The sequence below is a fragment of the Opisthocomus hoazin genome, chromosome 26, assembly GCF_030867145.1.
Source record: "Opisthocomus hoazin isolate bOpiHoa1 chromosome 26, bOpiHoa1.hap1, whole genome shotgun sequence".
In the NCBI taxonomy this organism is placed as follows: domain Eukaryota; kingdom Metazoa; phylum Chordata; class Aves; order Opisthocomiformes; family Opisthocomidae; genus Opisthocomus; species Opisthocomus hoazin.
The window spans coordinates 2,757,998-2,771,159 of record NC_134439.1 but is presented as its reverse complement, the minus strand read 5'-3'; the positions used below and the strand labels follow the sequence as shown (position 1 = coordinate 2,771,159).

Sequence of the window (13,162 nt, the reverse complement as noted above, 5' to 3'; positions counted from 1 at the left end):
GCAAGGCAGCAGATCCCCGAGGAATGCCACGTTTTTGGGAAGATGCAGACAGAATAGTAGGGGTTGGAAGGGACCTCTGTGGGTCATCTAGACCCGCTTTGCTTTGCAGTATAGGGGTAGTCAGGTGCTTGTGGTCCCAGCTACAAAACGGGCCATTACTCTGTTACTGAAGTTACGTTGCTTAGGGTGTAATTAATCATTCAGCCTGAGCACCTCCTGCAAACGCGGTGCAGTTTGTGAGCACCGTGGCTCAAATCCCAGTGCTGGCTGAGCTAAAAAGTGTGTAAGCTAAATATCTGATGGCGACTCCGTCGTTTTCTGATCCCTTCACGTACAGTCAGAATAACATTTAAAGAGCTTAAGAGATTTGTGTGTAGCTGTGCTTGGAAGGGAGCTGATACCATCTGAGACCGTGATTATTTATTCTCCTTTATCGTACAACGTGCAGCATATGGGCTCCTTTCTCCACCGTGGATGACTAAATGATGGCATCTGGTACTCCATTATATTGCAAGTGTAAAGCAAATGAGAAAAGATCCCCTTCAAACAGCACTTCCCTATTGTCACAAAGGCGCTCTTGATATTTCCATTCCAAGGTGTGCTTTGCTGACTTTCAAAACCATCCTGTTCAGAGCCAGGTCTGTTTCTTGGAGCATGCTGAGGCTGCTTGGAACTGCTTTTTTCTTTTTTCCCTCAATGCCTCAGCTGGTCCCCGCAGATGGGATCCCTCCGTCACCTGCTGCATCTTCGCACCCGTTGGGGATGTTGTCTGCTCGTCAGATCGGACCTGCTGAGCACGGAGACGGGTGCGTGTTGCTCCCAGCAGCTGAGTCGCTCTCGCTCCTGTTGCTTTTCAAAGCAGCCTGAGCGGCAGCGTGGGTTTAGGCAGATTTTGGGAATGCTGGAGCTCCTGTCCCACAGCGAGCAGCCCAGGCACCCATGGGCGATGCCAGCTCTGGCATGCATGGCGTCCTATTTCTTTGCACGTGCACGCCGGGACGCAGAGGGACTGAGCAGACCGTGCAGGTCTGCTGTGGCTGAACGTCACTGCAAAGTTTTCTGTCTCGTTGGCGCTTGAGACCAGGGGTGATGCTCAGAGCAGCAGGGGAAGGGAGTTGGTGATTCCCTGCTGCCCCGGCTGGTGGAGGATCCAGAGCCAAAAAAGGGTTCACCATCACCCGGAGACCTCCTTCACCCATGTGCAGGCAGGGGCTGAGCTTTTCTCGGGTCTGTCCTTGGGGTCATGCAAGGGAAGACCTTGAATTGCCATCTTATCACAAGGAGGACCCGTGGCTCATCTAGAAGATGGGTACACCACAGGACTGCCACGTCCATGGTTCCAGATGGTCCCATAAAGCCTGCATGAGAAGTAACTGGGAACCAGTATGGTGCCCATAGTTGCAGCAAGCAAAGAGCTGGAATAAGCAAAACGCCTCTGGATTCCCGAACAGGAACTGTTCGTGGCAGAATTGTTCCTAGAGAAGGAATTACTTTGGCTTGGCTGAGCTGAGAGCTCATCCAGCCCCACAGGGCAGGATCACCCTCTGAAGCCTGGCATCTTCCCCAGGCTCTCCTTTAGCTTCCAGGTTTTGTGCCCCTCCAAGGCAGCCTGTTCCCATACCCAGCTGTTCTCACCACAACACGTGTTCATCCCAACATCTCATCTTTCTCTTCCTGGCTGCAATTTAAGCCCCTCCTGGTTTTTTAACGTCTGAGTGGTTCATAAGTGAAAGCCACAGGGAGTTTTACCAGCGCCCCAGCACTGCAAGCTGTGCGCAAGGTGAACATCTTTTCACAGGGTGCTTTGGAGAGCTGGAGCCCTGCTCTCACAGGAGGTCTCATGGGCCAGACCTAGAGCAGAGCATGGGCTCCAAACTGCTTACACCATGGCTGTTTTGCCATAGTTACCCCAACTCCGTGTCTGAGGGATTCATGGGGTCGTTATTTATCCAACAGCATCTGCAGTGTGCCTCTGCTTTGCGGGTCCTCTCTTTTCTCCTCCCTTTCCCACACGTCTCCAGAAGAAGCCCACAACAAGCACCATAGAGTCTTGCCACTGGGTCCGAGGCTCATAGTCCGTCAACATATGTTTACGTATTTATTTTAGGACGTGATTAATGTTACTACATTTTTTAAAGGAATGCTTTTGCTCAGCCAGCGTGCTTTGCCAGCACAAAACGTTCTGTGTTTGGAGCAAAGCGCAGCAAATTGGATGCTGCTTTAAAACACAAAGAAGGATGGGTTAGGGGAATGCTATTTTCTGCTCTCTAGCTGAGAGTAGCCGAGCAGTTAGCAAAGATAAACGGGAAAGGCTGCCAAGCTGCAGGCAGAAGAGGAACAAGGTAGATTTGGCCATTTGGGGACAGAGACTGACTGTTTTTTCTCCAACATGTTCTGGGCTCTGAATTAAGGTTTCTGCTGTGCATTGTGGAGTCCCACTTATCTTATCTTGTGTTTAAATAAAGCAGTAACCGCAGAAGGGTTTGCATTGCACCAGCATGGAGCAGAGCAACTTACGAGCCTCATGCGAGGTGGTGTGCAAGTGGGGGAGAAGAAGACAGGTTCCTCATCATCAGGAGGATGGAGGAGTGGCTGAGGGAGCTGGGGCTTTTCAGTCTGGAGAAGAGGAGGCTGAGGGAGGACCTTCTCGCTCTCTACAACTGCCTGACAGGAGGGGGGAGTGACGCAGGTGTTGGTCTCTTCTCCCAAGTAACTAGCGAAAGGACGAGCGGCAATGGCCTCAAGTTGCATCAGGGGAGGTTTAGATTGGATATTAGGAAAAGTTTCTGTACTGAAAGAGTGGTCAGGCATTGGACCAGGCTGCCCAGGGCAGTGGTGCAGTCACCATCCCTGGAGGGGTTCAAAAAATGTGTAGATGTGGCACATGGGATATGGTTTAGCAGGCATGGAGGTGTTGGATGGATGGTTGGACTTGATGATCTTAGAGGTCTTTTCCAACCTATGATTCTATGATTCTATGATCAGGGGGTGCCAGGAGAGTGCATGATGTGTGTGGAGCTCCATAACGTTCTCCCTGAGCATGGGTGTTCGGAAAAGGACGATTGACTTGTCTGCCTTCCCCGAGGCCGCAGCGAGGTAGTGCTCAGCAGCCCAGCACCATCTCCCATGGCAGCACCGCTCTGAGCAGAGCCATCCCTCCATGGGGAGCATGAAGGGTTGGAGGCTCCTTATGGCACTGGTACGCCCTTTCCTTGGTGCTTTTTCTGCAGCAATCTGTAGTTGCCAAGCTTTTCTCGGTCCTTTCCACGTGCTTCCCAAGCCACTGGCCCTCTCTGAGGGCTGTGAGCTGCTGCATTTTTTATCAACAAGAAAAGTGCCTGAAGAAGGGAATGGTGCAAATGTGGCAGCTTTGCTCACATCGGAGCAATCACAGCCATCGCCAGGATCTCACTGCCACCCCTTTCTGCTCCTCGATGTCACCAGCACTGTCTGCATTGTCCCCATGAGTGGCACGTAGTAGCACAGCCTGGAGATGGGAGTAAGCTGGAGACAGGAGCTGTCGACACAGCAGTGCCAATGACCCCGTGTTTGCTCTCACCGAAGTCGGAGCCTCCCCTCCAGTCCCTGGACAGGATTTTCCCAATGGTGCAAGAAAGACCACTGAGCTGGTCCTGGAGAGCCTCTGGTCCTGGAGCACATCTCCAATGCACCATCCTGCTGTGGCTCTCTGCTCCTGGAGATGCTGGGCTGCAGGGACTCGGGAGAGCAGCTCTGGAGCAGAAGAGCTTGCTAAAGTCTCTTGCTTGGCAAAAGTCATGCTGTGGCCTTCCCTTGTAACAGCACCGTTTGGTCCCCCCCTTACAAACATCATTAGAACTGTGCTCTGGGGGCTCCTCTGCAGCAAGAGGAGGGAGATGCTTCACCCCGCTCCTCTCAGCCGGTCCCCGGCGTCCCCTGACACCCTGCTCCTCCCTCTCTTGCAGCTGACGTACCTGCCTCCGCCGTGGGGTGAATGTCGCTCGTCGGATATGGGCTTAGACTTCTTTCCCGTTTACAGTATCACGGCTTGCAGGATCGACTGCGAGACCCGGTATATTGTGGAAAACTGCAACTGCAAAATGGTTCACATGCCAGGTCAGTGTGCCGGTGGGGCAGGGACCCCTCCCTCCACCCAGCCTGGGTCATTAAGGGTTAATGAGCTGGAACAGGACCAGGGATTAAAGGAGCTGGGAATACCTTTCCCTAACGAACGAAGGATGCTAACAACCATTGCAAAATGCCCTGAAATAGGGGCAGGCCGTGGGAGAGGCAGACGGGTCTGATTTCCCCTTATTAGCCCCAGTTAACAGCCCTGGGCTCTATTTCCAGCAGCCCCTTCCTTGGTTTACAAGAAAAGGCCCCCGCGGCAGGCAGAGGTGGGGCAGACGCTGCAATACCTCTGCTGCCCATCCCCAGCCTGGGTTCACCTCGCTGAAGGGAGGTCCTTGCGGTCCCTGCAGAGAGCCCGGCGGTCCCCAGCTCTCCCACAGCAGCGGTGGCTGGTGCCCACTGATGGATGTGTCCTTTCCATGCAGGGGATGCTCCTTTCTGTACCCCGGAGCAGTATAAGGAATGCGCAGAGCCTGCGCTCGGTGAGTACCAAGAGGCATCCCTGGGTATCATGGGTGTCCCAAGCTGGAGGGACTTCCAGCAGCCCATGTCCTCCTGGCTGGGAGGACTTGGGTGATCTAGAGCAGCTGCACCCCGGCGATGGGTTTTGAAGAGACCCAACTCATTGGGAAGGGCTGGGTGCACCCTGGTACAAAGTTTCTTCTGGTCCTACATGGGGCATGGGGCTCCATCAGGACAGAAAGCATGACAACAGTGGGCACCCCAGGATATGTAGGAGGGAAGCACCTCTGGGTCTGGGTTTGGGATGGAGGGACCCATTCTAGGTCTGGGTTTGGGAGACTCGACCGCTACATGTTGCCCGAGCAGATGCTGGTAACAGAGTGTAGCCTCCAGCAAAAGGATTCTCTCCAAGATGGTCGGGATGGCCATGCAATGAAGTGGGAGAGAAATGGCCAGGACTGGCTTTCCTGCAGTTCTTCTGAGATATGACTTCTTGGCCCCTCTCTGGGTGGCATGACCTCTGCTCCCATGTCGGCTGTGTCCCCCTGACTCCATGAGATCTAACTCTGTGACCTTCTCCAGGTTTGCTTGCTGAAAAGGACAGCAATTACTGCATCTGCAGGACACCCTGTAACCTGACCAGGTACAACAAAGAGCTCTCCATGGTCAAGATCCCCAGCAAGACTTCAGCCAAGTACCTGGAGAAGAAGTTCAACAAGTCAGAAAAATATATCTCGTGAGTGTTGCAGCAAACAGATCTCCTTTGCTTTATGGGGGGAAGGTGTCTGTAAAACCCTGTTGGCAGTTTAAACAAGCCCATGCTAAGACCAGATCTTGCCAGTGCATCCATCACTAAACAGAGGTGTGTCCTCCAGGGAGGTTTGGGATGAAACCCTTGAAGAAATGATGTGTAGGTTGCTTTCATCTCAGTAGACGTGTTTCAGGACAATTGTGTAGTCCTTCCCTGGCCTTGTCTCCATGAGCATACCCCAGACCCATCAAAAAAAAGTGTAAAACCTCCTCTTATTTTGACAGGGAAGCCGAGTCTTGCTGGCCCTGTCTGAGATGTGGCTGCTTTCTACCTAAGTCTGGGCTGGGGATCTGAGGCAGCCGCTGTCTTGGACCTCTCCCAGCGCTGGGCACATTATTGGCTTATGGACGCAGCGAGAGTTACTCCATATTAAACATCCTTTGGACTCTTGCTGTTATCATCAAAGTGAGATCCAGAGCTCAGATCCTGAGATATCTTGGAGAAGCATTTTTCAACTTCAGCTACAGCTGCCAGAGTCCTAACAGTGCCCTATGGTCTTGGTCTCCAGAAAGTCCAAGCATCTGTGGGTTCCTGAGGACCCCAGAAAGAGAACAGTCAGGGCAGAGAGGGGAATAAATCCCAAAAGTCTCATTTTTTTTCTTGTCCTAAAGCACATGAGGCCGCTGGTGGCTGATGGGCTGATGCTGTTGTCATCTTTCTACAGAGAGAATATTCTTGTGCTGGACATATTTTTTGAAGCACTCAACTATGAGACAATTGAGCAGAAGAAAGCCTATGAAGTGGCAGCCTTACTTGGTAAGGAGAGATCAGGGGAGCAACCTGGAGTCTGTGTGATCCTGTGCTGGAGTCCGTGTGTGTTAATGGGACAGACAGATGCTATGAGTGGGTGCACAGGTTATGTGCATTGCCTTGAAACTCCCAGCAAGGTCCAGCCACCTTCCTGGCCAGCACACTTTCAACCCCATCTCTTATTTTCCTTCCAACACCAATCCATCCCAGGAATGTCCCAGGTACGAGAGCCAGTCCGTGTGCCACTTGTGGTGAAAGGTTCATGTGAGCTGCTCCATCTCTGCTTGCTACCAGGGCCCTATTATTTGAAAATCCCGCGGCCGAGCAGGTGATGGATGCTCTCTGTGGTGCTCCACATGCTGGAAGGGCAGCGTGTGGAGGAGGACAAAACCATCTTAAAACCATCTACCCGTCACCTCTTACATGCTCCAAATCCATCCTCCTTTCCAGCCAGGCCAGCCAGGACCCTGAGGCTTTGGGTCATGCTCCACAGCTTGATGGAGAAGGTGGAGGAGTTGTTGGGTTGCTCACCCTCAAACCAGGTCAAGCTTTGTGGGCGCCAGCTGCAGATTTGGGTGCTTGGGACCCACTGAGTTTGGGGTAGAAGTGTTTGGTCAGGAGAAGCAAGCATGCTCTGTGCCTACGCTCAGCCTTGAAGGCCCACCATGTGCCACCCCGAATCCCCAAATCCCTCCCTTCTGCGCCCACTGTGGGTTCCCCAAGAGTGCTGCAGCGAGAAGGAGGAGGCTTCTCTTTGACACTGGCCTCCTTATTTGCACGGCCTTGCATGACCCTCATTCCCAGGGCGCTGCTGGCTTTGGGCAGAGTCTCGTCTTCCCCCAGTCCTCAGCTCCTCTTGAGCCAGCACTTTGCCCCCAAGCACCTTTTTTTCCTCCTTCTTCTGTCTCTGTCTCATGGACATCCACGGCAAAGGTCCTGTAGCCCCTCCACCCACGGGTGCCTTTGCTCTGGGAGTCAACACAGTTGAACCATGGGTGGTTTGCAGCAAAATCCATCAGATTTGTTGTCCCTGAAGCACACAGTTTGGATAGCACAGCATCTCATGTCAGCAGTTACCTTCCCACCACATCCCTGGAAGTCTCCCCACGGTGCCCCCTCCGCAGCCCTGCCCTGGCCATGGGGGATTGTAGGGCTTGAGCAGAGACAGCCTTGAGGTGCTCCCCCCAAAAATCAAGCCATCTTCACTCTCCCTTTCCTCTCTTTGGCAGGTTTGGGGTTTTGATCAGCTCTAGGGGACATTACCTAATTGTTCTCCAGCATCGTTCTCCATGTGAATTGGGCTTTGGGATTCCTGGGATGAAGCCTGCTGTCTAACTGACAGATGGCTTCCTCAGATGCCAGTGTGTCTGTTACAGTGGTATCCCGTCCTCGTTAGGCTTCCAGCTGATGGCCTCTTTAGCAGGAGAAATGCTTTGGTGGCCAGCAACATCCTTCCCAGGATAATTTTCATGCCATTAGAGCCATTGGTGTTTCTGGAGGTGATGCATTTCCCCACTCTTTGGGGACAGCAGCACCCAGGGCAGCTGCACCATGGTTGCACGGGTACCTCTAAGAGCATTTACCCCAGGGGTGAAAGCCATCCGCGTGTTGTTCTCTCTCCTAGGTGACATTGGAGGCCAGATGGGGCTATTTATCGGTGCTAGCATCCTCACTATACTAGAGCTCTTCGATTATATATACGAGGTAAGACCCTCGCCCTTCGCCTGGTTCCTCTGGCGGGGCGTGGGTTTGCCAGCCTTGATGCCAGGCTGGGGTGGTCGCGGACCAGGACTCTCCATGCCCAGTGTGCCCACGTGGATTATTGATTTTAATTACTGCTACTATATATATGCTCTACAATAATGCTAGTAGTCGGTCACGGCTATGGAGCGTGGTGCAGAGGTCCCTGCATCAGCGGGGGCTCTCCATGGCGGGGGTGGGGACAAGTACACAGCCAGGGCATGGCGTGGCCAGGTTCACTTGGCACCCTGCCTCTGCTAACGAGGTTTGCTTCTCGCCTGGGCTAATTAAGCACCACCTTCATGTGGCTGCGCTGCTTCCCACCCTGAAGCTTGCACTACCTGGGGTGCTGGCTGGGGACCTGCTGCTGCACCCTCCTGTCCCCATCCCCAGCTGGGCTTCTCCCAGCAGCACACCGTTACCATCTTCTCATAAAAACACCTTTAATTAACGCCTGAGTCCCAATCCAGCCATCAGGCAGGAGAAGCAGCAACACCAGACCTTGTACCACTGCTGGGGGGGGTGGAAAAAAACCCCAGTCCCTGTTATCTGCTGTCTGCAGCTCTGCCAGCAGCCCTGGAGCAAGGAGCTTTCTAGGAAGCGCCGAGATGAGCTCGAGCGTGGTCCTGTGGCTCCGCGGTGACCAAGAGGAGCTGCTCCGGAGAAAAGTGCAAGCCCTCTTGAATGGGAATTATTGCAATAAGCAGTCCAGAGGGGACATTGCTTTCTGGCAGCCGTCCTCCTCCCTTCCAGCAGCAGAGTTACAACCCTGGTGTATTTTTAATCTCTTTTTGCCTAAGCAAGTTCCCTGGGTGAGTGCTGATGTCTCAGCCCAGCAGCACAGCTCAGCACCTCCCGGGGGATTCTGGCTTTTCTCTGACGCGGTGCCAACACAGGCCTCGGTGGTCCCATGCTGTCACAGCCTGCCATTTCGTCCCACCAGCACCCTCCACCACTGCCCCTGCAAGTGCAGAGGCAGATTCCAGCTGCTTTCTGTGCTCTTCCTGCCATTTGGACTTTGTCCACCCCATTTTTTCACCTATATGGGCCACAGTCCAAAATAACCTTCCCTGGAGCATCCTCCCCGCCAGCTGTTGATTTTCGTTTCCAGTCTTCATCACCACGTTGCAGAAGGCTTTGTGCTGGGGGGTCAGCCTCATGATTTTTGTTTATAGAAGGGGAAATTGAGGCCTGGAGAGGTGTTGCAGCTGGATGTGAGCTGCTGAGGAGCACCCAGTTTGCACCAAGATGACCCCAGGGACCCAAACAGGCAAGCTGGCCTGTTTTATAGCAGGAAAGAATGAGTTTATGGCCTGGGATAGTTTCAAGGAGGATGCCAACACCTCTGGAGACAGGCAGCTCCCAGCAAATTTGGCATGTTCCAGCCCAAGGTCCTTTGCCCCTCCCTGGGAAGGTGCCTCCTGCTAATTCAGGTCATCTGCTCATTGCCTGGAGGTTTTAATGCCATGGCTTTGGGCCCCCTGCACCCAAATACACGTTATCTTAGACCTGCATAGTCCAGCTCTCTCATAGCCCTGTCTCAGCCCCATATCACGATGGGACCAGTTATTTTTAATCCCATGGGATATTGCAGTCAGGGATCATTGGTGGCTGGTGCATGAATGTGTGCCAAGCCAGGTGGGTGCACAGGGATGTCAGGCAACCACGGTCTCTGCTCCAAGCTCGCTGGGGCCTCTTGAAAAACCTCTCAATATTACTGAAGTTGAGATGCTGGCTTTAAGTTTTGAGTCACTCCCCATCACAGTCCCTTCGGGGCAGCAGTTAGCACTTGGTGGCATTATTGTGCAATAAAATATATTGAAAATTACAAGCATAAAGCTCATAATGGCTTTGAAGTGCAAACAAAACCTGCGCCTCAGTTTATATCTCAGGCTGAATGCACACAGTATTTCATTAAAATCACCTCTTCCCGGCTTTCTTGGGGTTCTTTCAGAACAAGGTAATAAGAAACCTCGCAAAGTTCGGATTTTTCTTTTCTGTTTTACTCCTTTGTTTGACATCTGCTTATGAAACTTGGCAGATAGTTTCCTCTTGCTGTTTTTTTTTCTTCTTTTCTTCTTTTTTTTGGGCAGTGTGGCTTAAGAGAGCATCCTGGCTCCTTGCAGAGGCTCCCCGTGCGCACCTGGGGATGCACCAGCAGGTTCACCCAGCTATGTCCTGCATGGGGGGGCCTCTTCATGGTCACCCGTGACAGATATTTAACCCACACCGGACAGGGAGAAAAGGCATAAAATGTCTTGATGCCTAATCTACGTGGTTGATCTAATCTGCTCAGGGTTTTGTCAAGGTGGGGTTCAGCGCACCTAAAACTCATTGAGTTTTCAACCAAAGCACTTGTAAACTCTTGGGCATTGCCAGCAAAGGGACACAACTATTCTTTTCTGGTGACTTAGCCAAAATTGCATGAAATATTGACCTTAGAGTTGGGTTTTTTACATCATTCACTCAGCACCATCCTCCTCTTGGTCCTGCCCCAGAGCAGAGTTGTGCTCCAGAGTCCCGAATCCCCACCACGCATCTCTGCGTGCCAGCCAGCACCCACCTCGCTTCCCTAGGACCTGACCCAATTGTGCACATTTTTAGCTTTCTCTTTTTTTTTTTCTTAATTCCTTTGCCCCGGTGGAAGTTTTTCAGCAAAACACTTTTCAGCCGTTCTGGGATTTCCCTTGAAAATACGTTTCTCAGCAGCAGCGGCTGCCGGGGAAATAATGTGGCTGTGAAGAGAAGCAGCACTCACATAGCTGACATTTTTCAATAAACCCCCAAATATATTGTAAAAATTGAGGGGGGGGGGGGGGGGGGGGTTTCCCCCATGTGACGAGTTCAGTTTAGACACGCGGGGCGGTGTTCTTGGAAAGATTGTCTCCTTCTCTGTCTCCTCTGGGGGGTGTCCTGCAAGCCCAGCGCAGCCCCCGGAGCTGCGGACCCAGCCCCGCTGGGTGAGGCTGCCCCGTGGTACCCCCAAGGCAGGGCAGATGCGCTTGCCTCTCCCTGCCCACCTTAACCCCACCTCCCTCTTTTCCAGCTGATCAAAGAGAAGTTACTAGACCTACTCGGAAAGGAGGAAGAGGAAGGGAGCCATGATGAAAACGTGGTAAGGAGCCCCATTGGGAGAGAGGAGGAAATTTCCCTGCGGTCGGCTCCGTAGGCAGGCGAAGTCGCTCGATACGGATGCAGCGTTCGGCCCCGGCTTATTTCCAACGGATCGAGGCTGTGGCTCGGCCAAAGAACGGAGATAGCAGTTGGGGAGGGACAGGGAGCATCCAGCGGCCCCGGGGTAACCCTGTCCCCCGCTCTCCGTCCGCAGAGCACTTGCGACCCCATGCCAAATCATTCGGAAACCATCAGCCACACTGTGAACGTGCCGCTGCAGGCCACCCTGGGAACGCTGGAGGAGATCGCCTGCTGACACCATCCGACCCTTCCACAGTGCCAACACCTAAGGAAGGAAAACTGCACAGGAAAGCAGGGACCGAGCTCAGGTTTGCAACGGGGGAAAAAAGTAAATTAAATTTTTAAAAATGTTAAAAAAAAGGAAGAAAATCGCTATGCATTAAAAAAAATAAATATATATATATTATATATATAGTCTGCCAAAACCAAGCGAGAGGCGCCTTGGACTTGACTTGTGTTGTCCTTTCCTGTGGGGGGGTTGTCTTCAAGCTGTGAAGGCAGCAGCTCATTTTTGAACTGTACAAAACAAAGAGACCACCACCACCAAAACCAAAACCGAAGCCCCGCCATTCCACATACTGCCAAATGTACAAAGCACTTGCATGCCAGTTCTTTTTATGGCAATATATTCCTATCTGTCTTTATAAGCTCTGTTCCTCTTTACAGTCTCTGATTTTCACTACAAGAAGGAACTCGCGGGCCCAGCCATCCCCTGAAATCACCATTACTAACGTCGTAGGCTGAATTAGAATAAAGAAACAAAAAGTCGCAGCTCTTGGATTCTTCTTACGTTCTTGTCCTTCGTGTCAGTCTGTGATGAATCTTAAGCTAAGCCGGGTGCCCCGAGGCCAGGCCACCGCCGGGGCTCTGCAGCGCTACCAGTCACCCCAAGGTGAGCATCCCTGGAGAGGGGCCGGACCGGGTGGCTCTCGGTGGATCATTCCCCCTCGGCTGCTGTGTCGTGCTCCTCCGTCTGCAGTGCCTGGATAGTCCGTCTGCGGCGGGTGGGCACAGGGCGGTGGGTTTCTGTTTTTTATGGTTATTTTTTAAATTTTTAATTTTTTTAAAATTTTTTTTTCCCATTAATGGATTCTGTGCTTTCTCCTCGTTCTCATGACTGATATTAAAGCTGGTCTTGTGGAAATGGCCGGGCTGTGTCATTTCTGCCTTGCCCCCCACCCCGCCCCAAGCTGGAGTCCCTGGCGCAGCCTCAGCACAGAGTGAGGGGCAGGACGAGCCCATCCCGGGGGCTGCCCGGGGCTGTTCCTCATCCCTCACCCGCCCCCTTCACCTCTTCCACCACATCCTCACACAACTCCTGATGAGGTGGGCACAATGCCCTGGCCATGCTCAGCCACATCCCTGTCTGCTCTGTGATGGTGGGGCCAGCTCTGATGTTGTACGCTGTGGTCAACCCTTGGAATCTCATTTATTAGCAGCCAGGAGTTTAAACAGAACTGGGTCAAAATGGTGCTTCTTTACCCCAGTAAAGAGAAGGCAAGTTTCCCGGACCTCAAACCCTGCTAGTTTTGTAGCCTGGAGGAACTGGAGCAGGGTGCAATATGTGTGTTTGCACCTCTGCTAGCTCATGGCTGGATACTGATGAATGGCCAGTGACCTTCACCAGCATGGTGGCCACAGCGGGGAGAATCGCAGCTGGACTGTGGAAAACTCTTTTGGGAGAGCTGCTGGTGTCCCAAACCCCAGGAGAGCATTAAACCAGCCACGGGGAGTGGAGGTAGCTCAGATTTGCCCACAGGGGATGCTGCAGAGGGGAGGTGTGTTGCGGCTGCAGTCAGCTGAAGGCATGCCTTTGCCATGGAGAAGGTGCAGATCTGTCCTCCAAGCCCGTCTCAAGTGCCCATGTTCATGCACAGAAACACTTTACTTTGGGACAAATCCTGCTCCTGCCCCAGGCATGGTGCAAAGGGCTTCCAGTCCATCACACATTCTGAATTAGACCATCCCCAAAGGGCAATGTCAAGCAAGCCAAGGGTGCTCAGGGTGGGTCAGTCCTGGACCACCTAAGTCTGCAAGACCTTCCCTCTGCTTGGACAGAAGAGAAGGCTCCGGGGTGACCTTAGAGCAGCCTGC

At 52.8% G+C, this 13,162-nt stretch overlaps 1 protein-coding gene across 3 annotated transcripts in view; it reads left to right on the top strand.

Moving 5' to 3' along the window:
- The window catches only part of LOC104338677 (acid-sensing ion channel 2), a 513,818-nt gene extending 501,623 nt beyond the window's left edge, over positions 1-12,195 (top strand). For 2 of the 3 annotated variants that reach the window (XR_012766230.1, XR_012766231.1), the window contains exons 4-11: positions 3,945-4,095; positions 4,536-4,592; positions 5,155-5,308; positions 6,048-6,139; positions 7,758-7,837; positions 10,920-10,988; positions 11,202-11,376; positions 11,735-12,195. Coding sequence is in view for 1 of the 3 variants with exons in the window: in XM_009944739.2 (XP_009943041.1) it covers positions 3,945-4,095; positions 4,536-4,592; positions 5,155-5,308; positions 6,048-6,139; positions 7,758-7,837; positions 10,920-10,988; positions 11,202-11,303 (705 nt within the window). In the remaining 2 variants the exon portion in view is untranslated. Of the gene's footprint in view, positions 1-3,944; positions 4,096-4,535; positions 4,593-5,154; positions 5,309-6,047; positions 6,140-7,757; positions 7,838-10,919; positions 10,989-11,201; positions 11,403-11,734 lie in introns of those variants that run through there. The other variant, XM_009944739.2, reaches the window with a different exon arrangement.
- Positions 12,196-13,162: the final 967 nt, after the last annotated feature.